The sequence below is a fragment of the Pseudopipra pipra genome, chromosome 19 (assembly GCF_036250125.1).
Source record: "Pseudopipra pipra isolate bDixPip1 chromosome 19, bDixPip1.hap1, whole genome shotgun sequence".
Classification (NCBI taxonomy): domain Eukaryota; kingdom Metazoa; phylum Chordata; class Aves; order Passeriformes; family Pipridae; genus Pseudopipra; species Pseudopipra pipra.
The window spans coordinates 11,430,708-11,456,262 of record NC_087567.1 but is presented as its reverse complement, the minus strand read 5'-3'; the positions used below and the strand labels follow the sequence as shown (position 1 = coordinate 11,456,262).

The 25,555-nt window shown below is 54.2% G+C and overlaps 1 protein-coding gene across 2 annotated transcripts in view; it reads left to right on the top strand.

Moving 5' to 3' along the window:
• SLC39A11 (solute carrier family 39 member 11) overlaps positions 1 to 25,555 on the top strand; it is a 267,969-nt gene that overhangs the window by 37,982 nt on the left and 204,432 nt on the right. For both annotated transcript variants that reach the window (XM_064676146.1, XM_064676144.1), the window contains exons 6-7: positions 6,319 to 6,489; positions 21,973 to 22,042. In XM_064676146.1, the coding sequence (XP_064532216.1) occupies positions 6,319 to 6,489; positions 21,973 to 22,042 (241 nt within the window). The remainder of the gene's footprint in view (positions 1 to 6,318; positions 6,490 to 21,972; positions 22,043 to 25,555) is intronic.

Here is a 25,555-nt window from a genome sequence, read left to right as displayed (position 1 = left end):
GCGTGGCAGCTACAAGGATCACCTTGTAGGAGAGATAAAGAGGGGCAGCAAGAAGGATCTGAGCATCCTCTCTGTGTCTGTGTGGCTCCTCAGGCTGCTGGGGCATAATTTCTCATGAGACACGATGATGGATCACTGGAGCAGCCGGGGAGATGTTCTTGCATCAGGATCAAGGTTTGGGTGGGCAAAGGTGGTGCTGGCAAAGTCAGGAGAGGCTGGGCAGGGCGACAGGCAGCACCCAGCAGCAGGGATGCTCTGTGTGGCAGGAAGGAGCCACCTGGGTGCTGGTTGGCACTGGGAGGGTGCTGGGTTGTTCTTGGCGTGGTGTCTGAGCTGTGTTTGGGTGTCAGAGTCCCCTGCACTCGGTGCTGGGTGTGGGTCTGGGGGAGCCAGTGGCAGTGACTCTGAATTCACAGCCCTTTGGGAGAGCTCCTGAGCAGCCCGGGCGAGTGACGGTGCCTAACAGACAGTGAGTCATGACACTTGATTTATCTCCCTCGCTGAAAGCCTGAGCAGATGCAGGGACCTCTCTGAGCTGCCAGGAACGCTGGAAAATGAATCTGTGGTGTATGGGGGGGCTGAGGATGGGGCTGCAGCCACCACAGCCTGCACAGGGGGTCAGGAGTGTCCCATCCCCACTCAAACACGGGGCTGGGGTGGTGGCTCTGCGGGGGCTCCTGGAGCATGGGAAGCCTGTGCTCTCTGCTCCGGCAGCCTGAGCTTTGCTAGCAGTAAATAAATGCTATTTTTAAAAGTAAATCCTTAGTTTGACCATAGTTGGGCAGCTCCTCAGAGCTCCTTTTTCAGCATTTTTGTCCTCCCCATTCAGACTTTGTGAGAGCTGAGTTCCCCCTGGCTTTGGGGACTCCTTCATTAAAAGAGAAGCTTTTCCCTTGGTGGTTTTCTTTCCAGCTCTGCTGTGATCTGTGCTGTCAGACCTGCTCAGAGCATCCCAGGACTCCCACCTGGCTCAGAGCCTGTGGGATGCAGCTCTCCCTGTCCCTGGCTGCGAGGGGATGGCAGTTATCCCATAAGAGGTGCTGTTCTTAATTACTGGCGGTAATTAAAACCTCTTCTGGAGGTGGGAGATAAGAGCAGCGTTGCAGCAGATGCTCACTGACACCCATCTGCTCTTTAGCATCCCTTCTGTGCTCCCTGAAATTCCTGCTGCAGCGGGAATAGGAGGATGGGGAAAAGGAGGCTGTGAAGTTTAGGAGGACAAGCTCCCACGGAGAATGGGAGCGTGCACTGTGGGATGGGCACTTGGAGAGCAGTGGGACTGGTGCCTTCAGACCCAAGTGCTGCCAGTGATCCTTGGAAAAAACCTTTGTAAAAGGGGAGAGATGAAGGAAGATGCGGGTGGTGTCCTTGGAAGGCAGAGTGTGCTGCTGCTGTGGTGTGATGTTCCTTCCTGGGGTGGTTCCCCTCTGCCCCCCATCCAGGGTCTCTCCAAACCTCTGGAGATGCTTCACCTGCCTGGTGCTGATTCCTTTGTGTCACAGTGAGAGGTGGAGCCCGGGGGGTGTTGCAGGGTGGGAGCACTCTGGGCCACAGGGGTGAATCCCAGCGGCCACGACACCTTCCTTACAGCTGCTCAAAGCTAAGGGAGCATCCAGGGTTTATGGAGAGGAGCAGAGCAGGGAAAGGGGGCTGGGACTACTGAGCCTTTGGGAGTCTGAGAAATTTCCTGAGTAATTCTGATTTATCTCAGCCCTTAGGGACGAGAATTTCACCTGCAATTATTTTCTGTTCCCCGGGAAGGGATGTCAGCTCCTTGTGTTCACATTTTCTTTAGGAAGTTGTTCCTTCTTCCCTTCCCCACCCCCAGACAAGGGTCAAACCAAGCCTCTCAGCATTCCTGGTTTTCTTAGAACAGACTTCCAGCTGCCAATGAGCAGGTGCTGGCAATAAGGACAGTGGGGTTTGGGGTGGGACTTGGAGGAGCCGAGGGGAATTTGGCAGCAGGATTGCTGGAGCAGCGGCTGCTGCTCTCCTGCTCCCTCCAGGTACTCTGCTGCTAACTGTGGTTTGGGCTGCTGCCCTTCCAGAGTAATAATAGTCATACAATATAAAAGTATTTGATGGGGAAATGGATGGGGGAAAGACGGAGGAGGGTTTTGGAGCTGGAAAGGATTTTCCTTCCAGCACCTTCAGCCAAAGGAGGCTCCAGATTGTCATCAGTGTGTTTGCTCCGGCTTGGAGAAAGGCAGTTCTGGGATGCTGCCCGGACAGAGAGCCTGTGCTGGAGGGTACTGGCTCCCTCCTGCCCCCTGTGCTGGCTGGAGGGGGGTTTTGCAGCTAAGTCAAGTCTAAAATGGGTCTCAGACCACCTAAGAGGGGCTGCACAGGCTCCGAAGCTTTGCCGAGGGGGATTTGAGCAGCTCCACTGAGCAGCTCTGAGCACCTTGAGCTTCAGAGCTTAGGAGAGAGAGGCAGAGCCAAAGCCAGGCCTAAGTGGGGAGGAGAAGAAGGCTTTAAAGCAGGTGTGAAAAGCTGGAGAGCTCCATAGACTGTGGTTTTGGATTCGGGAGCTGAAGGAGTGTGGAAGGAGGGGTTTTTGAGCCCAGAGTAAACAGTGAACTCGTCTGTTTGTGCAATAAAGCTGAGCTCACAGCTAATGCAAACAGTTTTCATTAAGAAATAATCAAAAATAAAAAGCCATTTCACATGCTGATAAGAAGCCAGTTGGTTTTTATACTTCACCAGCAGTTTAAGCCATGCTTAAAGCCATTTATCTTTCTCCCAGCGCTGGCTGCAGAGGATATGAAAAATGCAGCAGGCCCCACATATGTAATTAAACTTTTGGCAGAATCTTTGCCCTGCAGCTTTACTAAGAAATTCAATAATGATAAATCGAGTAGAATATAGAAAGGACTTTTTGGGAACAGGATTTAAAATAATGTATGTGGCACAGACAGTTATTTGCCACATAATTGTCTTGGCAACGTTCTCGCGAACACCCTGTCTGATGGTGTCAACTATTCTTTACAAACCACCCCTTGTTCTGCTCTTATCACCACTCCAATTTGCTATTGAGGCTTTCCTGATTCCCAGCCAAGCCTGTGTTTAGCTGTAATTACTGTTTTGTCCCCCTCAGCCTGGGTGAGATGCAAGATTTCAGGCTGGGTGCTGTGTTTCGTTTCTGGGTGCTGTGTTTGGTGTGACTGTTGTCCCGGTCCCCTTTCTGATGCTGAGAGCTGAAATCATCACTCCACTGTAATTATCCTGTATTTTTTGATCTTTTCCAACAGCAGTTGGAAGTTAATCCCGTCACTTGACCAGTCTCACTGTTCTTTGTGACACTGCTGGGGAAATGATGCTGGATTTGTCTCCCTGGTTGGTGTTGCTGCCTTTATCCTCTGCTAATGCACCAATAATTTGTAGTAGAGGCAATTTTGTGTTCAAATTGTCCACTCAAAACACCCTCAGCACTTTCCCTATAAAAGCTGCATTGCTTCTCTTTACTTCCCACAGATTTTCCCTGTTTGGTGCTGGCAGGAGCTGAGCTCCTCACTCCTGTGGGCACCGTGGCATCTCCCTGTCCTTTGTCACTGCTGTCCTTGGAGGGGCTGCAAATATGCTTGAAAAAGGCTATTTTTCATCAATTTTTTGCAATAGTAGCAAGCAGACTAGTTGTAAATACAGTAATGATGCCAAAGGTGTCTGGCAGAAGTGAGGTGGGACTGGACACCTCAGCAGGTGGCAGGTTAAGCAACAGAGCTGGGCTGGGCTTTTGCTTTCATTAACTGGCTTCAAACTGAAGGAGAGCAGGTTTAGATGGGATACTGGGAAGAAATTGTTCCCTGTGAGGGTGGGGAGGCCCTGGCACAGGTTGTCCAGAGAAGCTGTGGCTGCCCCTGGATCCCTGGAAGTGTCCAAGGCCAGGTTGGACAGGGCTTGGAGCAACCTGGGCTGGTGGAAGGTGTCCCTGCCCGTGGCAGGGGGTGGAACTGGATAAGCTTTAAGGTCCCTTCCAGCTCAAACCATTCCAGGATTCCATGATTGCATGGAAATCTGCCTCAGCAGCCCACCCTGCCCTGGCTGTCGGGGCGTTGGGGTCGCTCGTGCTTTTATCAAACCCTTGTTGCTTCCTCTGAAGGCAGAAACGCTGCTCTTTGGTCACTTGAATGTAAGTTCTTGTCTCTAAATGTCACATAATCCATTTATCCTTCTCCTTGGAAAGCCTTTGATGCTGGAGGGGGATTCCTGCCCTGCTCTACACCCTCAGATGACCCCAGTGTCTGTGCAGGGCTGAGGCTCTGCAGGGAATGGGGGGCTTGGGTTGGTCTGTCGTTCTGTCCAGGCCCTGGGTCAGCACTGGTGGCCAGGGCAGGGACAGCTGAGGATAACACTGTTTGTGGGGCCAGGGAACATGTGCCAAGCAATTAAATTAGTCCAGTGGTCTGGTAGAAGGAGGGAATTTCATCCCTAAGTGGCTCCAGCCTTGGCTGCCCCTTTGCCAGGGGTCTCCCGTGCCAGCATTCCCGCGGTGACTTGGCCGAGCTGCTCCTCGGATCTGTTTGTCCTTGTGTTGCTCAACACAAATATTTGTCTTTGTCCCCGAGGGCTGGGCTGGAGCTGAAGCTCTGCCACCAAATGTTATTGACTGGGCTGGGATCTGGGGACAGAAAGTGTCTGGCTCCGGGTGGCTCCCGACAGGGACAATATTTATCCGGGCAGCATCTTGCTGTGTTTGCAGAGTGCTGGGGGAGGTGGGAGAGTGGCTGTTTGCAGCCCTGGTGATGCCACCCAGGGATGCTCCTGTGGCATGGGAGGTAGCAGGAGGGAATCCACCTGGTCCAGCTGCTGCCCAGGGGGGTTTTAGTCTTTAACCTGGTTTTTTGGTACCAAAAACTGAGAGGACGTGACCTTGAGCTGCACCAGGGGAGGTTCAGGTTGGACATCAGGAGGGGTTTCTTCACAGAAAAGGTTGTTAAACGTTGGAAGGGGCTGCCCAGGGAGTCCCCATCCCTGGGGGGAATTGTAGGAATGACTGGATGTGGCACTCAGTGCTCTGGGCAGGTTGACGAAGTGGGGATCGGTCACAGGTTGGACTTGATGAACTTGGAGGCTTTTTCCAACCTTAATGATTCTGTGAGAACATATTAAATTCTTGGTTTTATTCTCTGTCTTGCTGAGGACCGCTCTGGGAGGCCTTCAGGTGTGTGGGTTTGTGTTCCACCTGGCAAGATGCAGAGTGTTGCTGACACCTCTGCCCTGCCAAGGTGACCTCCCTCAGTTTGCACGGGCCCTCTGGTGCCCATGGTCTTAATTGGCTCTGGAAGCACATGCTGTGCAATGTGGGATGTGCCAAAGGGACAAGGCAGGATGGAGGGGGAGGCATTGGCATCCCATCAAAATGATTTCAAACAGCTCCTTGCACTGTCCACAAAAAAAACCCCATCTTGGAGCTGGTGTGTCAAGGGGCAGGAGAGAGAATTAGATAAATCTAGAGGGAAATAATTATGTTGTCTAAGTGTCAGATCTGTGATATGAACCCATAGCTGTGTGAGGCTGAGGAATTTGAGCTCCTCATTTCTTGGCTCCTCTGGCCCTTGTTGTGCTGAGGGTGAGCAGTGAAGGGCTTGGGGCGTGGGGGGCTTGTGGTGCTGCCTGGTGCTTGTTCCTGCCCTCTGAGCCCTAATCTGGGCTTGGGGTTTTGTGGTGTGGTTTTAAAGGACTGGTTGAAATAGAGCCTGTGGTAATGGCCCTGCTGGGAGCAGAGGTCTGGAATAGGCTGGAGTCATCTGGTGACATCATAGCAAATGGCAGCGTTTTTCTTAGTGGAAGAAATGACCCTTGAATACAGGTCAGTGGACCCCTTTGGTGAGGGGGTGAAATCAGATGCAGTGCTGTGGGGTTTTCCTGCATCAGAAAGGCAAGGGAGCTGCAGCCCTGCCAGGGCTGGGGTGGGTTGGGGAATGGTCTCACCGTGGGTCCTGGCAGCTCTGTCCTCATCGCCCTCACCCCCCACCAGCCCCAGAGCTTGTCCTGCCAGGTCAGGACTTGGCAGGGTGTGAGCCCAGGGTGCTGCTGGGGAGCCCTGCGGGACCAGGAGCAGCTCCCTGGAGGAGGAGGAGGGGGCAGAGAAGGAACTTGGGCTTTGCCTCGAGGTCTCCGTGGCCCGTGGGCTCTGCAGTGTGTGTGGGAACCCCCCACCCTAACCTGAAACCCAGGGGCAGCACACCCCTTCAGCCCCGCTCTGCTCCCCGTTATTCCTTCTCTCTGCTTTCTCCTTCTGGGAGGGGGGGCAGGAGCTGCCAGGCTGTGTCTGTCTGTCCCTCTCAGCTGACCCAGGTGTTTTTCTGTCCCCCCCAGACAAGGGTGAGAACGGGGAGCCCTACCAGAGGAGGAGAGGTGTGGGGTCCAGCCTGCCCGACGGCCCCCCGGCGTTCCCGGTGCCCAGGGATGGAGCCTCCACGCCCGGCAGCAGCAGCTGGAGGCGGATAATGCTCATGATCCTCGCTATAACCATCCACAACATCCCAGGTGAGCCCTGTCTGTCCATCCATCCATCCATCCCCGCTCACAGGCAGGTCAGAGCCATCCCAGGGGGATCACACCGTGCTGCCACCCTCTCTCCCTCCTTTTCCTCGCGGGTGGCACCCGCTGAGTGGGTGCCTTTGGACGGGTTCTTGTTCCAGATCTTGTCCTCCTGGTGGGGCTGAGCCACGTGAGGTCTTGGCAGCAAAACCCCACATGGGGAGGGGGCTCGGGGGGGGTCAGTGGGCTCAGGGGGAGCCTTTGGTGCCTTGAACATCTGCGGCCTGGCTCGTGCCAGCCTGTGGTGGGTGAAAGCTGTGAATCCCAGGGGCATATTGAGGAAGGTGATGCTGTAAAGACAACAAATTCTGGTCTCTTTTAGTTTCTCTTCTGGTCTGCGAACCAGCAAGAGATGCATTTTACAGCGCTGTGTCTCTGCAGGAGGATGTACAATTGGGGTTTATTTTCTTCTTCAGGGGAGGGATTTGGACAATAGGTGGAAAATTGCAGAGCCCCGAGTCTTGGCGGGCTGTGTCCTGCCCGGCTGGGCTTTGTGTCCCAGGAAGATGCGATAAAAGGCTGATGAGATCACTTTGTGACAGCTGAGGATGTGCCACTGCTCTGCAATTCTTGGGGATGTTGAAAGTCATATAAGGCAACCTTTTCCAATGCTTCTTTCCTGCTCTCCTCTCCCTCCCTCCTCCTCCTCTTCTCCTTCCCCTCCCCTTTCCTTTCTCCCTTCTCTGCTGGCTCTGCCTGGCTCGGGTTGGAGCTGGGGTTGGGGTGGGTGCAGGGGGAATGGGAAAAAGCTTTTCTGCATAATGGTGATCTGTAAATCCAGGGAAAAGCGCTGAGTGCTTCGGGAAGAGCCGTGTTTTCTGAGCATGGCTCAATGGTGAGGAGGTGAATGTCAGGGTGGGAGCTCTGGGCTCAGGACTTGCTTGATCCACCAGAGCCAGGGTGGGAGGAGCAGCCTTGGGCTGTCACCCCGTGCTTGGTGATTTTGAGAGTGACTTTGACCCAGTGCCATCAAACATCCGTCTGAAATTCCATGGCTGGATGGTCTTCCCGGGTGAGAAGGCTCTGTTACATCCACACATCCCGTGTTTCTGCCCTGCCAGGGCACCCCGGGATTGAAGGAGTCAAAGCCAACACACAGTGAGCTCTCAGCTGCTCGTGGGCTGCTCTTGGCTCCCTCAGCACTGAGAGCTGCCTGGTGCTCGCTGGGCTGGGGGCAGGAATTGCTGCCTTCCAGCTGGTTACTGACTCACAGCACCCTTGGGTGCTCCTGGCCCCACCCTCAGGGCATCCAGCTGGCCAGGGTTTCCTTATCCCGAGAAGGAAACTTTGCTGCAGCTTTTTGCATCACCAGCACAGGCTATTTCTGTGCATTAACCTGCTTCAGTTTGTCAGCAGCAGCAGCACATTTGTCCCTTCTCATCCCTTTATTCCGTGTTAATTATAGGTAGATAACTGATGTGTGGTCCAGCTCCACGTGTTGCTGGGGGAGGCAGATCTCTGGCAGACAAGGCGAGGAGGGAGCTTTGAATTCCCCACACACAGAAAGGAAAGGAAGACGTTTGTACTGAGCAAACTGTAATTGGATTTCATCCCTCAAATGATGTGTCTGGGAGCCAGGGTGAAGAGCCAGGTGTCATCTGGCTGCTGGGCTGGGGATTCCTGTCTGTCACCAGCAAAGAGAGAAAGTTCTGTAGAGCAGGGAACAAAGTGTCACCCGTGGAGGGAGGTTAATGGTGACATGGCCCTGGCTGCCTCAGAGATGCTGGTCTGCCCTTTCATTGCTCCTGCAAGAGCACAAAGCCACCTTGGGATGGTGACAGACGGTTTGAAATTCTCTCTTGCATCTTAAAGGTCACAATATTAAAGCTTAATGCCCAGAGAGGTGTGTGAGCGGCGGCTCAGGCGCTGCCTGGGGGCTCAGTTCAGTGGGGATTCTGTTCCTACCAATCCTGGTCCCCCACGTCCCCCTCCTGCTCTTTTCCTGCCTTTTCAGCAGCCCCACGGTGGTGCTGGGTGGGTGACAGTGGCTGTTTGTGCCCAGTGGGGCCACTCACCAATGGCAAAGTCCTGACTGACATCCTCCTCTCAGTGGGGACGTGCCCAAAGTCACCCTGGGGTTTGGATCCCGTGTCTGCCCTCGTGCTCCGGAGCCCTTCCCGCAGGGCACAGGATGCCAGCACTGACTGCACCCCAAGACATAATTGAGACTGTGAGTAAATCAGGAGCTCGTGGCCAGCCCTGCTCTTTACCAGCTCTGCTCTTTCTTGCATGAAGCAGGTGCTGGTCCAGCCTCGCTGAGCAGTGATTTGGGGCTCAGCTTTCTCTGAATTCCTTCTGCTTTCCCAGGAAAAGCAGCGGCGGCGCTTCTCGGATCCGCCGCGGCCCCTGATGTGGAGCAGGGTTTGGAAACACTGTAATGCTCTCCCTCAATTAGCAGCCCTGCCAGAGGAAAGGCTGCTATAATTAGCACAGACTCCTGCAGTGTAATGACACCTCGGCTGTGCCTGTGCTGGGGGAGGAGGGAGGTGCTGAGCTGGGATGTCAGGGATGCTCCTGCCATGGAAAACCACGCTGTGCTCATCAGTCATGGAATGCTTTGGGTTGGAAGGGACCTTAAAGCTCATCCACCCCCTGCCATGGGCAGGGACACCTTCCACTATCCCAGGTTGCTCCAAGCCCCGTCCAACCTGACCTTGGACACTTCCAGGGATCCAGGGGCAGCCACAGCTTCTCTGGGCAACCTGTGCCAGGGCCTCCCCACCCTCACAGGGAGGAATTTCTTCCTAACATTTAGTCTAAATTTTCCCTCTTTCAGTATAAAATCGTTCCCCTTTGTCCCATCACTAACTGCCTGTGTAAAACCTCACTCTCCATCTTTTTTATAAGCTCTTCAAAGGAACATAATCCTTTGTAAGTACTGGAAGAAGCACTGAAAGGCCTCAATCGGATCTCTCGAGAGCCTTCCCTTCTCCAGCTTGCTTTGGCAGAAGCACACAGCTCTGGTGTTTGCTCTGCTTCCCTGTAAGCTCAGGGCACTCACACAGAGGTTGTCCAGGTAGTTCCCAAGGGTTTTCTGTACCTTCATAAAACTCCACATCCTTGGCAGTGCTCTGGTTGCCTCAGCGAGGGAGGTGCAGCCAGTGGGGTGGGGTGCCCACGTTCACCTTGTTGGGTCTCTGAGCTGCCCAAATGCCTCTGATGGGCTGGAGCTGCTCTTGCTCCTCAGGATTGTCACACCTCAGCCCAAACTCTACCTAAAGTCTCTCTGTCTGGTGATTAGAGCCCTTCAAGGACTGGCTTCCCATCCCTGTTCTCCTCCCGCGCTGGTGGGGAACGGGCTCCCCTTCTGTTGCCAGAGAATTGTTTTATTGACTTTGATCCCATTTTAGGGATGAGCTGGTTTTGGTCTTGGCAATGCCTCTGTCTTTGGTTTCAGGCTGGAAGCAGGTTGTTGTGGGGGTGAGATAATGGAACGTACAGCCCAAGCTCCCGCAGTCGGTTTGTGTTCCATGGGCTCTGCCGGCAAGGAAAGGTTGGGGAATTTGCTCCAAAGCTGGGAATGCCAATTGATAATGACAGGAGATGCCAAACTGCAGACTCTTCCTGCTCATTAATATTCATATATGCTGGGTTTAGTAGAACATTAATTATGTATTTAATCAAGCCCTGTTTATTCTGGTTTATCTTTGTACCTTGGGTGGCTGTTATGCTGAAGACTTCAGATTAATTAAAATGTTACTGGTGTATCACAAATAACAATTAGTGAGGTGTGAGCTGAACAGCCTTTCTCTTTGTGCTTGTTTGGGAGGGGGAGGAGAGCCTGGCAGGGTGGGGGACGTGGGTCCAGAGCCGGTTCCCAGGGAACTCCTGGAGGGATCTGCTCTGCTCTGAGCCGAGCTGGGGGTGTGCAGGCAGGGATGTCCCTACTGGGGGACTCTGGGGGATCTCCCAGCATGGAGATGCTGCAGGAGCCCCTAATGCTCACACTGCTCCAGGAGGGATGGAGGACAGGACCAGGGCTATGTTCTGCAGCTGTCTGTGGCAGTGAGGTGGGGAAGGGTTTACAGGTGCTGGTTGTGTTGATGCCCTGCCTTGCTTTCCTCTGGCTGTTGGGAATCGTTTCTGATCCCCAAAAACCTCTCAGCTGACAGCAGGGACCTGGCTGGGATCCCACCCACTGCACTGGTGCCCTATCCCTGCATCACCCTCAGAGCATCCCCAACAGGGAGCATCCTCCTGGGAAGGCAGCAGGGCTGGTTCCTGCCAGGCATGAGGTGATGCTTCCAACCACCCGAACGTTGCCAAGGAAACCTGAGTTTTCCTGTTTCTTTATGATGTGCTGGGCAGAGCCGGGTGGCCCCAGACCCCGGCACAGGCTGGGAGCACATCCCGGGAGCTGCGACAGAGCTGGATCATCCTCTGGGCTCCAGCCTTCCCCTCCTGCAGGAAAATCTCTCACTTTTCTGTACTCAGTCCAGTCCCTCTGTGTTTGCTCTGATGTTTCTGCCTCAAGTGTCACCATCTAACAGAGGTGTCTGGGAAGGAGCTGATGGAACGTGGCAGTGGCGCCGTGCACGGAGTCACCGGGTCACGGGGAGAGGTGGCTCTGACGTCCCCTGCTCGCCCCCTAAATCTCACATGGCTCCACCTGAGGCTTTGTCTCCAGTTCCCGCTGCCAGAAACCCATTAGCAGGCTAGGATTTATTTATTTTTAATGAGGAGGAACAAAGTGAGGAGCAGGATGGAGTGTGTGAGCTAAATCCGGAACAGATCCCGGCTGTGGTGGTGGAGGTGCTGCAGGAGAAGGGGGGCACAGGGGGTGTCACTACATGCAGGAGGGACAAAATGTTAGAAGGAGAAACTTTTAGGTGGTGACAACTATGGGAAGGATGAGTGAGACTCCTGGGAAGCTGCAGTGGGTCAGGGGGAAGGTTCCTGCACCCCCCAGGTGGAGCATCCAAGTTCTTTCCCCTTGGAACTGCGCTTGGAGGTGGCAGCAAGAGGCTGAACCCCGGGTTGGCACTGGCACCATGCCTGGCATGTGGTGGGGTTTTGGGGGTCTTCCTTCTCTGCTTGCCCAAGAGGGAGAGGTTTAGCCCCAAAACTTGAAGGTCACGTTCTGGCCAATGCTTGGAGTGAGGGCCAGGGGAAGGGACAGCTGGGATGGGTGTGGAGCAGAGGGTGCAGGGTTTGCACCCTGCCCGTGTCCCTGTCACTGCTCTGGCATCAGGCACGGCCAGTCCTTCACTCACAGAGGCAGTTCCTCGTGCTGGTGACAGATTTAAGCCAGGCACCTCCTGCCCATCCCCGTGGCAGCTCTGTGACACCCCTCTGTCCCTCTGGAGTCTGGCAGCAAGTGCTGCTGCTTTGTTTGATCCCGAGGAACGGGGGGATGGAGGGAAGGCTGTACCAAGGGATGGCAGATGTCAAATTGATTTCAAACACGCTCGTTTGCAGCTTCTCCTGGGCAGGGGAGCGGTTCAGCCGAGTGCCCTGGGGATGGAGGGTGTGAGACCTGCCTGCCACCCTCTGCACGGTGGCATTTGGCTGGGGACAGCCCCGGGAGTGACAACTGCTGCCTGGATTTGGGAGCTGCCTGGACACTGGCTTGTCTTTATGGCTTCTTGCAGCTTTCCCCAGTTTTACTGTGCTGTCTGTGTCTCCTGCTTTATGGCTGTCTGGGGGAGGAGCAGACAGGCTGTTGTGGTGCTGGCTCTTGTCTGACGGGGGGTTTGTGCCAGGGGGGTCACACTGGGATGGGAACTGAATCCCTGAGCTGGGGGGGAGGCAGTTGATGGGGACCCAAAGTTGTCACCCCTTGGCCCTGTCCCCTGTTGTGACCATGTCCAGTGGTGGACAGTGATTTAGTCCCATCCTTGGCTGTGCCAAAACCAGCCCCTGGCACTGATGGTGTGTGATGAAGGTGTGCAAAGTGCTTCTTGGTGTGGGCAGCTGGTGGAGACATGTCCAAAACTAAAGGATATCTTCCCACTGGTGAGGGGGGAGCTCCGCAGGGAGGTCTGTGCTGCCCCATGGGCTCTGTGATGTCTCCCAGGGGAGCTCCCTGCAGTGGTTGAGCCCAGGTTCAATGTGGTTCCGAGGTGGGATGTTGGATGCTGCAGCCTTTTAAACCTTAAACCAGCCAATAAGATTCAGACAGAGCTTGTCCACCAGTACCAAGAGCTGCTCCCTTCTGAGGTGGAGCAGATGCTGGGCTGGTGGTGAATTTGAGGATGGGAGCAGGCTGCCTGTTGCCTGTGGAGGGAGGGGGTTGTGGGTGGCGATGGGAGTGCAGAGGTTCCCTGCTGTGCTGGCAGATTGCTGTTCCTTGGGAGAGAGTGATTTCCAGGCTGGTTACTTTGTCATTAGCAAAAATTGATTGGATTCATCCTCCCGGGACAGGCGCTCCCCTATTCTCAGCCTCCCAAGGGAAGGCTGGGGCAACGAGTGTGATATTGCATCTCAATTATAAAGAGAAGTGATTATTTATATGAATATTCTCCGAGATCCATTAAAGGCTGGGAACATTCATTTGGGATGATGGTGGTTTGTTTTTTTTTTTGCTGTTGTTCTGTTGAAATTGAGACTGTTTTACAATTGTTGTTACTTTAATAAGCATTTGGGAACCCACTGGGGGTCGGCAGAGCGTGAGAACGGGAGCCATTTAGCCGTGCCAATTAATCTGTGCCTCATCTGGGTGATGCCTCTTCCTGGAATTATAGCATCCCTCCTTTCCCTGCCACCTGTGCTGGCGGCCTGGCTAGTAGTGGCTATTCCTGGGCACTCCTGGAGCACCTTGGGTTCCTACTGAAAGGTGTTATTTTTTAGTAAGGAAAAAGAGGAAAAGATTTCCCTGCAGCTTTCATTCCGTGAAAGGAAGATTCAGGTAAGGGGAGGTGTTGGTGGGAAGCACGTGGGACAGCAATCCCATGGAGCTTAAGGGGATCAGAGGACCAGCTCAGAGAGATTTGAACAGTCAGGAAGGAATTTTTCCCGGTGTTTTGTGCCCCAGGGAAAAGATCCATCTGGGCCGTGGCTTCCGTCTGCTGCCCGTGGCATCTCCGGCTGGATTTCCAGAGGGACCCTCCGGGCAGGGATGTGTCAGGGATGAGTGGGGATGTTGGTAGTGCTGTGGTGTGATGGCTCCACGAGCAGCCCAGGGGAGAGGAGGAAGGTCAGATGGGATGCAGCCGAGGAGGCAGAGCCGGGTGCTCGGCGCCGTCCGGAACATTCCTCGGGATCGGGAGGAGCCTCGTGGCTCTGCCAAAGGTTGCCTTAACCTTTCATTAAACCTCCCAGTAATTGGTGCCTCATCAGCACATATTTTGACATTTTCATCTATTAAGCACCTCGGTGGATGGAAATGACTTGCTCCCAGTGGTTAAAGCTTCCCTGCAGGGGGTGGGAAGTGTGGGAAGGCAGCACCGGCTCCCGGCACCGGGTCCCGGTGACATCCCCGGCTGGGGGGGATGCTCCCAGGCTCTGGGCTGCTTTTGGCTTCATGGCCAGCGGCTCGGCTCCCTCAGCACTTCCCCGTGCTCCTCCTGGGCAGGTGGAAGCTGAGGCTCTGGCTCTGGGAGCAGGGACAGCCTGATGGAAAGGTAATTCCATGTCTGACAGGGGCAGGGGTGGGAAGTTTCCCTCTGCAGCCTGGGGGGTGTCACAGCCCATCACACTGGCACTGTTAGAGGGGGGCAGAGCGTGGGCTCTGTAATGCCCCTCTGACAGCAGCTCATATGTCAAAAACTCATTTGGAGGCAGACACTTGGACACCAAGGGAGAGCTGATAACACACAGTTATCTCTGCGGCATCGCTGGCAGTCGGTGATCGCTGTTTTATAAGCAGGAGCAGCCACAAAGGTGACAAAAGCCAATTAAACCCAGGATTTTCACCAGCTGGAATCGAAGTCTGCTGAAATGTGCATGTTGGAAGCTCCATTGCTTTCCTGTCCCCACCAGCTCTCACAGGTCTGTCACATGAAAAACATCGGTGAGCGCTGGGCTGAGAAACCATTTGCGTGCTGGAAATGAAATATTAAATATCTGTGATGGATTCAGGTGCTGTGGGGTCAGGGAGAGCCCGTTTCCAGGTCAGTCACTGCTTCTAGATTAGTTCTGGTTTGTTAATTTGGGAAAGGGTTTTCTTCTTCCAGAGAAGCATTTCCATGATGAAGGAGCTTTGGGCTGTTGGGCAGTGACTTTAATTCTTTAAAATCAGGTGTAAAGTGCCTTGTCAGCTCCTGTTTAGCTGGTGCAGCCCCATGGATTGAAAGGGGGAGAAAAGTGGAACAGGTTGGGATGTAGATTGTCTGGCTCCTGTGGGGTAAACCAGGAGGAGGCATTAGGGGAATTTGCTCCTGCCTCCCAAATTCTGTTTAATGCCCCCAATCCCTCACAAGGCCACGGGCTTCCCTTGGGCTGCTTTTTTCCCTGTATCTCTTGCCATGAGTTGCCCAGTTTTGTCACATCCTCCTGGATTTGCCCAGCTGGAGCTGGTCCCCCCTTTGACTGGGCTGGTTGCACTGGGTTTACTGGTGGGAGCACCCAGTTCTGGAAGCTTTTTTTAGGCAAAGCTCCTGGGAAATTGCCTGGGACAGACAGCTCAGGGTCAGGCATTTGGTAGCCCATTAGGACTTAAAATCCTCTTTTACTGGCTCTTTAACTCCACACAGCAACGTTTAGGGACATGGCTTAGTGGGGGCCTTGGCAGTGCTGGGTTAACATTGGACTCAGTGATCCCAGAGGACTTTTCCCACTGAAATGACTTTATTCTGTGACACATTTGGGTTCTCTCTGTGTCTGTTCTGCTGTCAGGCACTGCTGAGCTGGGAATTGGAGCTGTTTGCTCTTCCAGGTGATGGCTGGTTTGACCCCATCATCACCTGCCTGCTTTTCATCACCTCTTGCACAACCCTGATGGGACCCAATCCCAGGAAAACTTGGAGGCAAAGCTGCACCATTAGTTCTTATCTTTAGTTGAGCTGTCTGGGCACGTCAGAAGCTTTTCAGGTGTTTCACCTTCTGTCAGCTTTGTGTCTGCACCATCCCAGATGTGCAGTGACCCAGGCCAGGTTGGACAGGGCTTGGAACAACCTGAGCTGCTGGAAGGTGTCCCTGCCCATGGCAGGGGATTGGAAATTAGAGGGTCTTTAAGGTCCTTCCCAACCCAAGCCGTTCTGTGATTCTCATGGAATGAAAAAAAAAGTCTCTCTAAAATGACTTTCACCTCCTGCTTGCTCGTTCTGTAATGGTGGGCACCTAGAAACACGAAAATCCCTGAAATCTGATAATCTCTGTGCCTTCCTGTGCAGTAATGGCAAAATGATGTTTCCTGGAGGGAACTGGAATTCAGTCTTGAGGGAAAAAACTATGAATAGTGGCAACGGGGATGTGCTTAAACTCTTAGAGAAATACAAACCTCATTATGGCAAGATTAATTTCCCACTAGGAACTTAACAGCTCTTCAAAGAGCAGGATGAATAATTGATGTCACGTTGGCATCTGTAGTACCTTCCTGGAGGAAGCCTGTTCATTTGCTGACCCAGGAGAATTGGCTCCATCAATCCTCCCGGGAGGAGAGGCTGTCACTGCAGCTCCCTCAGTGCTGCTGCCAGGCTGGGGGGGTGCCAGCTTTGGGAGGGGGGTGTGGAGCACTGAGGGATGTGCACATGGGGCAGGATTGGGGCAGCTGAGCCCAGCAGGGTTGGTTCTGGTTGATCAGAGGATGCTTTTGGGACGAGCGGGCCCGTGCTGGTACCCACGGTCCTGTCTTGCTTTGGGGGTGCCTTAGCTCATGGCAGGGGTTTTCTCAGCATCCCCCACTGTCCTTTCCTCACCAAGAAAGGCATTTCCTGCTGTGGAATCCATAATTCCTGCTATTTCTTCCCAAGCTCTGCAGGCACAGAGCTGTGCTCCCCTCACCCGCCCTGAACTCCCATGGCCCCACAGGCAGAGCTCTGGTGTTTTGCAGATAGAAAGCTTTGATAAATCCTGCTTTTCCTCTAGTTTCTGCCTTCTTTCCAAGCCCAAGATTTTGACTCTGTGATTTGTGAGTTGCTTCTCATTTTATCATCTCCACGAATCCTCCTCCTCCTTCCCTGCCGTGCTGCATCCCAGAGGAGTTTCCTACAAGGGTTTTTTAAGGCAAGTTTTCTGCAAGGATATTTTTTAGGCAGAGACACCCCTGGGTGGGTGATGGGTGGGCTGTGCTGCTGGGACCCTGCCAAGCACATCCTCCTGGAGAGTGGGAGGCATGGGATAATCTAAGGGATAACAGGTCTGTGTTCCACTCACTGCCATCCTAACCTGCTTGTACCTCAGGAGAAGGGCAAAACCCACCCCTAAACCCTCTGATCCCTGATCTTTGTGGTGTTGCTGCCTGCAAAACACATGTTACAGTGATCCCAGATAAGGGATCTGGGATGATGTTTCCTTTATCCCTGAAATCTTGCCTATGTGGTGACAACCTGATTTGGAGAGGAAAAAACAGGATTTTGTGTAGTGGGTTCTGGTTTTTGCCATTCCTGTGGGATATTTTTTCTAACCAGTGCCTGTTTCCTTGATCTTTATGGCAGATGAGAGTCACACAATAACGGGGGTTCATTTACTCACCACTGTAATTTATCAAGGCCCCGAGTGGTGCCTCCTATTTATGGTTTGGATTTCCAGGGATTCTGAAGGGCTTTAATTTTCACTTGGTTTTGTGAACAGGCCTGTTCTGAGGATTACAAGAGGCTTCCCACAGTGGCTGTGAAGCTCATTCCATGCTCCAAACTGGAGCTGGTGAGGGCAGGATCCCACTGAGCCCTGTGAGCCTGGACTCGGGGTTTGCCAGAGGGTTTTCCTGGCTGTTGATCCAGGCAGAAGGCTGTGATCCCTGCCTGGCTCCATAGGCTGCCCTGAGTGGGATTTAAAATCACAGTCTGCTTAATTTCAGCTGTTCTTGCCCCTTGCCAAGCTCGGGCCATAAGGGGGAGGTTTGGGATGGAATGAGCCAACTCTCGAGTTGGTCTTTGAACTCCAGGCTCGTGTGGCATTTGCAGTGGAAGTGCTGGGGTCCAGCCCTGCTGTGTGAGCATGGACATGGTGCTGCTCCACTGATCCTTGCAAAATAGATACTGGAGAGCAAAGAAACATCGTTCCCTGCTCGGAGCAGCAGCAGAAGGTGGTTTCAGGCCAGGGAAGGGAGGGCAAAACCAGATTTCAGACCAGGGAAAGTGAAGCAGCTTCCAAAGCAGGAGCATCTCCTGGGTAAATCTCTCATTTTTAAAGTTATTTGTGGATTTTGTACAGTGTCCTCATTCAGGACTGTGGTGTCAGGGCTGGTTTGGATCTGGCAGCACAGAGCTGCATCCAGGTGCCCCAGGACCATCCCACATCTCCCCTGGGCTGCCTCGATGACAGCACCTCCCTCCTGCCCCAGCAAAGCTCCCTCTCACCCCTGCCAAGGAGAAGAGCTCCCTGAAAAGTGCAGCACTTGGCACTTTTTGGGCGAGTCCAAAGGCAGGACACGCTCTGGAACCCCGAGCTCCCCAGGGATGCACCACCTCACATCCCCCTGGGGCTGCAGGGCTTCAACCTCCCCAGGAACATCCCAGCACGGAGTGGGAGCACGCAGAGCTTTCCATGCTGAGGGGGAGCAGATGGATCAGTGCTGGGCCTCATCCCAAAGCCCATCCCAAGCAATTCCTGCGCTCCTGTGGATTGGAGCAGACGGGAACACTGTCACTGTCCTCCTGGCTCAACCAGACGGAACATCTTGTGCTGTTCTGCAGCTCTGCTGATGGGGCACTGGAGTGAAATTAAAGTAGGAATAAAACCCGGGCTGTGACAGCAGGATCCACACATCCCAGTCCCCTCCATGTGCTGGGGATGAGCAGGGGGGGACCTGGGGGCCTCGGGCCAAGCGTGAAGGTGTGGGAGGCTCTCTGGGAGCAGCGTGTCCCTGTCTCTGCTCCCTTGGCTGACGTGCTCTTTGCCAGCTTTTCTTGAGCTCTGGGAGTCTCTCCTTGGCTGCTCCAGTCAGTGCTGCAGCTGTCAGGTCACCCTGGGTCACCTCTGCCTGCCTGAGGTGCCCTGACATGGCTCTGTGCCCACGGAGCTTTGTTCTGCTCCCCTTCCCATGGTCCTTCCCTCTGCACCAACTCCATTTTTCTGTGGTGTTCCCTACTTTGCCCTGCTCCCCTGTGGTCTTTCCCTCAGCACTGCCCTCTCCTTGCTGTGATGTTCCCTCTTGGCCTTCCCTTTCCAGGTTTTCCCTGGTCAGGTGTGGGTGTGAGCTGTGCTGTGTAAGGAGACCCATGGACATCGTGCTCTTGCCAAACACATCCTGCAGCCGTCTGGCAGCAGCCCCTGCAGTGTCTGCAGTGACCCTCCAGCACAGTTATTGCTTTCAGCTTGGGGGGTTTGAAGGGCTTTTTTTTTCTTTCCTTGGAAAACAAGCAGGGAGGAAAATGGCTTTGTAAGGAGCTGAGAGGTGTGGAGCTGATCCCCGAGTTAGCTCAGGATTAGTCTGATCCCTGGGTAAATGCTTTATCAGGACAAAGTGTCTTGAATTGCAAAGCCAAGGAAGCCCAAGAGAGGCAAAATCCCTTTGTTTAGGTTAAATAGAAGCATTTTCCTGACAGTGGCTGAAATTGGTCATTTTTCTCTGCCTTTGTTCTGCCAAGAGGTGCCCAATGAACCCCCAGCCTGGTGCCTTCTCCACGGGAGCTCTCCAGACAACAGGGTCGTGTGGAGCCTCTCCAGCTCTGTCACCACTTGGAAGGGGGGCTGACAGCTGCTGAAATCCTTGGAAAAAACCCCTCTGACATGGAAAGGTTTTACTGTGGGACGTGGACACGTTCCTTTCACCTTCTTTCACATCCTAAGCTTTGGCCTTGCAGAGTGGTGGCCCACGGTAAATCCTTCAGTCACTCGGGGTTACCTGGGAATGATTTAGAGGGGATATTGGGAAGAAATTCTTCCCTGTAAGGGTGGGGAGGCCCTGGCACAGGTTGCCCAGAGAAGCTGTGGCTGCCCCTGGATCCCTGGAAGTGTCCAAGGCCAGGTTGGACAGGGCTTGGAGCAACCTGGGCTAGTGGAAGGTGTCCCTGCCCATAGCAGGGGGTGGAATGGAAGGAGATGGGCTTTAAGGTCCCTTCCAACCCAACCCATTCCATGATTTTATGGCTCTGCTTCTCTCTGCCTTGCTCACAGTGGTGCCAAGAACCAGGAACTCCCCAGGGCTGTTTGTTTTTCCAGCTGATGCCTGAGCCTGCAGTGGTAAGAGCTGCTCTCCCATTCCCATCTCCAGTGACCTCATGTCCCAGTCAGGCATTTCCAGAGCCTCCAGCACAGCCTGTCTCTTAAGTGGCTGACGTGGAAGCATTAACTTTTCTCTTTTTGTGTCTTTTCCCACCTGAAGAAGCCACTCAGGCTATTTATAATTTGAGTTTGTGCAGAACACCCAGGAGAGGGGCTGAAGGAGGGCTGAGCTGGGAGCTGGGAGTGTGGGCACACTTGGCACTGAGCTCTCTGTGCTTGGTTTCCATGTGGATCCTTGTGAATCTGCTCATTTACCTGCAGAGCAGGGTCCTTTTGAGGTGTGACACCTTTGAAAGAGGCTGAACCTCTGCTGTGGCAGCAGTGAAGTCATTGTGGGATCTTGGCAGGCTTTTTGAAATTCAGTATTTGAAACAAATCACAGCACTGGGCCTAAAGCATCACACGGTAGCTGCTGCATATAATTAGAGGTTTTCCAAGCATCCAAGGTGGTGGGATGTGCTGTGTCTGCACTGCCCATGACTCCAGACTTCCTTGGCCGTGCTTTGCCATGGGATGCTCCGGGATCAGCAGCCCCTCGGTTGGTTTGTGGTGCTGCTGCTCGTCCTGCCCCAGCTCTCGTGGGCTCTCCTGGGACGTGGGGACATGGAACAGCCCGTGGCCAGAGGCTGCTGTGTCCCTCCTCCTCCCTGTGCTGGTGAGTCCCCCCGTGCTGCAGCCCCCACCCCGGGCTGCTGCTCCCCCTCCGGATCCGCAGCTCACTACGCACCATCTGTGAGGCTGATTCCCCTCGTTTGTCTCCACGTGGATGTGAGTTGTGCTTCCATTAGCTGTGGCTTTCTCATTCCATGAGTCCCACCTGGCAGCAGGGAAGTTGTTGTGGCTTTTCCCCTCGGTCAGAGCTGGTTTTGGTGTCACACAAACGAGCGTTCTAACGAGTCACGATGAGTTATGAAAAAGGGCTCTTTGCCCTTCGGCTTTTGCCCTCTGGACAAGTCATACTTGAAAGGGAAGCTTTGGGAAGAGCAGTGCCAGCCCCATTGGTGTGGAGCTTCACGACATGCCCGGAGCTGAACTGCACACAGCCATGAGATGTGTTTATAAGGATCTGCCTCCCAAAGTTTGGCAGAGCAGAGCCCTCCAGAGCCACCACCACGGGCACCCTCTGCCCTGCAGGGCTCAGCCCCTGCCCTGGGTGCTCAGCCGTGTCCCAGGGGGGTGATTTTGGGGCAGAGGGAGCCCTTTGCACGAGTGTGTGACTCCCCCCAGGCCCTGTGTTTTCCCCACGTGCCGTGGTCCCTCTGGAGTTATCACCAGGGGTGGGATTTGGGGCACACATTGGGATCTCCTTGCCCTGTAACCCTGTTCATAGGGCTGCTGGCTGCTCTGTTTTTCCCTGTGTCCATGCTGAGCCTTGGCACAAGCCTTGGATCAAGGCTCTGAGGAGCTGTTGAGTGCTCAGTTCGTGCTCAGCCTGGACTCGATGCAAATCCGTGATTATCCAAGTTAGTGCTGCTTTTTATGGTGTGTTTCCAAGGCAACTGGAAACTCAGAAGACCACAAACACATACACATACACACACACGTCCTCTTCATCTGAGACCTCATCCTCTGGGACACAGGGAACACTCCAGTGACACTGGTGGAGTTTGGGTTTCCTTTGCTTTGGGGACTGTCCCCAACAGGTGTTGTGTCATTTTGGGGCACAGGGAGACCAGAAAGCAGGGAGGGGACATTGCTGGAAGCCTGATCCTGGCTTAGCCCAGCTCCTGGGGGGTTTATGGGAGAAGCTGATGGTTGGTTTTTCTGGAATCAACCATGGCACCAGTTCTGCAGAGAGGTTTGATGAACCTGAACCTTTTTGAACAGATTTGGTGGTTTGTGCTGTTTTGCTCCTTGTTAAAATCCCATTTCAGCTGGTGGGGATTGGGATCTTCTGCCCTTTGGTGCACTCATCAGTCCAGAACCCTTTTCTCTCCTCGTTGGCTTCCCAAGAAACAGTTGGTTTGTGTTCCTGGTGGGGAATACCCTGGGCAGTGACACTGAGCTTGGATTAAATGCACCTGGATTAAAACGAGCAGGGAACCCACCTGGCCTGGGATCCTCCCCCTGCTCCCACCAGTCCTGGCTCTGATGGAGCACAGGAGGAGGAGTGGTCTCAGGGCTGCTGTAGGGTTTGGCCTTACTGGTTTTTTCCTGTTTCAGAGGGTCTGGCAGTGGGAGTTGGATTCGGGGCTATTGGAAAATCCGCATCTGCAACATTCCAAAGTGCCAGGTAAGACACTGTTCCTTTGCCTCTTGGAGCCTGTCTGTCTGTCTGTCCCACATTGTCCCATGCCAGGGGGGGTTGGAGATGTGTTTCTTGACTGAAACTTGCCTGGAAGCACAGGTGCATGCAGAGGGAGTGGAAGGAGTTGCTGGTGCTGGTGGATTTCCCGGGTGTCCATGGTTGTTGGACTTGAGGAAAGGCTTCTGTCGTCGATGGTTTCTGCAGTGGTTCTGTGTTTGTTCCTTGCTGGGATCAGTGGAGCTGGGGAGGCCATGGAAAGGAGGCAGCTGAGTGTCCCAGTGGGTGCTGCTGGGTCTGGACAGGTGCACACAGGGATTTTGGGATGCTGGCCTGTGTCAGGAGGCACTGGCTGCCTCTTCCCTGCGCCGGTTGCTGCCGAGGGGTTTGCCAGCACCCCACTGGGGTCTTTATCCCTCTCCCTTATCCCCCTTAAACATCCCTGGGGATGCTGCCAGCTCAGCTCAACACTGGTAGCTGTTCCTCTGTGGGCAGCTTTGCCCTTGGGGGATTTGGGAGGGAGGGGAAGAAAAAACCCCTGGAGATAAGACTGAAAGCTGGAGATGGTAAATCAGGTGGAGGCAGAGGGAAATCTTCACCTGGAGAACTCCCTTTCCCTGGAGCTGGCAGCAAGAGTGGCACAGGCTCACAGGAGCTCTTCCCAGTGCCCCTGCCCAGGATCTCCGTGGCTCCCTGCAAGGATGGCATCATCTTGTCCTCCCCCTCCCCGTGGAGCAGGCAGGCTCCCTGGCACAGGCTCCATGCTCTCCTTTTAGATAAATGCTGAGATTTTCCATAAAAGCAGCATCCCCAATGGGTAGGAGCAGCTGTTGGAGCTGCTGGAAAGCATGTGGTGGCTTTGTTTTCCATTCCTGCCAAGCAGGACCGCTGGATTCTGGAACTGGTGGCCATAAAGGCATCCCTGTGCCCTGGCATCCCTGTGCCCTGCTCCAGCCTCACCAGCAGCTGGTTTTGGCAGTGCCAGCCTTGTCTCTGGTGCTTCCAGGCAAACCTTTCTGTGCTTCTCTCCAGTACTGGTGTGAACACAGGGGTTCATGCAGCTCCTCCAGGCTGTCTGTGGTGTTCTGGGCTTTGGGAGTGTTTCCTGCTCCTCCAAGCAGGAGCAAAGCCTGGGTGACAGCACTGCTGTCACAGCGGAGCTGGAACTGGGCAGACTGGGGGCGTTGCTGGAAAAAATGGGAGAAAGGAGTAAGGGTGGTGTGAAGCTGGAAGAGCTGCTGAGGCTTTGGGAGAGCTGCTGGCACCTCTCGGTGGCTGCCGTGAAAACGGCACCTTCTGCCGAGGCCCCCGATGTCCTTTTCTCTTTCTGCTTGGAATTTACACCCGAGTTTCACCCCGTTTTCTCTTAACCCTTCATTTCCCAGACCCTGCTGTAGTGTTTGCAGTTTGGGGGCAGGGGGTGTGTTCAGTCAGTGATTAATCAGCCCAACCCTTACAGGTCGTGGGTGAAAAGTGCTGTCGTGGCTCAGTCACCTTGTTCCTAAAGAGGGCAGGGTTAGATTGGATTTTAGAGAGAAATTCTTTCTTCTGAGGGTGGGGAGCCCCTGGCACAGGTTGCCCAGAGGAGCTGTGGCTGCCCCTGGATCCCTGGAAGTGTCCAAGGCCAGGTTGGACAGGGCTTGGAGCAACCTGGGCTAGTGGAAGGTGTCCCTGCTCATGGCAGGGGGTGGGACTGGGTGGGCTTTAAGGTTCCTTCCAACCCAAACTATTCCATAATTCCTGCTGGAGGATCTCTGGGTTCTCAGGGCTGGTTTTGGATCCTTCCAGGCTGACCAGCCCCTTCTGTGTCCAGGCACAAGCTGTGCTCACGAGGACCCCACAAAGACACGACCCAAACCTTCCTTTCCCAGTTCCCTGTCTCCTCCCTGGCTCACGGGACCCTGGGCTGGCCCAGGCACTCGGACTGCCAGAGATCCCAGCGAGAAAAGCAGGGTCCTCCGGCTTTACCCACCACATTTCTCTAACCTTTTGAAATAAAGGGCTCTTCACAAAGCCTGCAGAGGCTCTGGAGATGCTGGAACAAAAGGACTTTTTTTCCCCCCAGCTGCTCCGTGGAAGCCGAGGAGGCAGAAGCAGCTGGTTCTTTCTCTGTATTTACGACGGCATTAATCACGTTAGATGAAAGGTGGCATCTGCACCATGAAAATACCAATGCAAATTCAGTCAGCTGCAAAGGGAGACAAAATAACTTCATTGCCATCAATTTGTCTGTCACTGTCATCTGCAGGCAGCCCAGAATCACTCGGGGTAGCTGTGGAGCCGTTTGGAAACATCCACGAGAATTTCAGGCTGGGTAATTTTGGGTTCTGTGGGTTTAAGAAATAGCATTTAATGTGAGAGACAGAGCTAAGTCTTGACACATCCGGAGGGAAAATTGCTCCGTGGCCACAGCTCTGAGGGGACACAGTCCTGATCCCCATTGATTTGAAGCAGCACTTTAATGGAGCAGCTGAGGGACTCAGTTTTCCCCCTCCATCCCACTTCTCCTTTCCCCTGGGAGTGACAAACCCCCTTAGCACTGGGCTGAGCTGGAGCCAGCTGAGCCAGGCTCATTCCTTCCAGCCTGGAGTTGTGCAGAAGCATTTCAGAACACTCTGATGTGCTCAGAGCCTGAGCACAGGATGGATTTGGGTTCTTGGGGATGTTGCCAGTGGCTGGGAGACGTTTCCAGGGTTGGCTGTGACCTGCTCTCGCTGTCAGAGGACCCTGCCTGCTCCTTGTGCTGGATGAAGCAGCAGTGGCTGGGGAAGCAATGCCTGGGTTGCTCCCCCAGGGGTGAGATCTCAGCAGGAGCCTGAATTCCTTCCATCTCCCCGGTGGGACACAGCCCTGCTCTGTCCAAAGGCTCTTTGGGGCTGTGGCCTTTGCAAATGTTTGCTATGGGGAGAGCTGGGGATGTCCAGCCAGGGGAAGAGAAGGCTCTGGGGAGACCTCAGAGCCCCTTCCAGTGCCTAAGGGTGCTCCAAGAGAGGGTTTTGTGAGGGTGGTGTGAGCAGAGCAGTGCAGGTGCAGACCCACAGCTCATGGTCACCCCGGGGTTTGGGTAAAACCCAAAACCTGATGATTAGGAGGCAGAGTGGGATATCACCTTCTAAAACTCCTGGTGCTTTGCATGTGCCACCTCAGCCACCCTGTGACTCCCTGGGCTCTGGTGGGGTCCTGCCAATTCCTCTGTGCTTGCAGGATCCTGGACTCCTCCCTCCCTGTGTCCCGGAGCATCCTGGCTGCTCCAGCCCTGCCTGTGCTCCTCCGTGTTTCTTTGCTGCCCCCGGGTGTGCAGGCTCTGCTCCTGCTCCTCCTGCCTCCTCTGGGAACTGGGGCTGGGATAATTTATGGCTTGGGGTGGGGGAACCCACTTGGAGCCCAGAGGAGCTGTGGCTGCCCCATCCCTGGGAGTGTCCAAGGCCAGGTTGGACGGGGCTTGGAGCAACCTGGGCTAGTGGGAGGTGTCCCTGCCCATGGCAGGGGTGGAAATTGGAT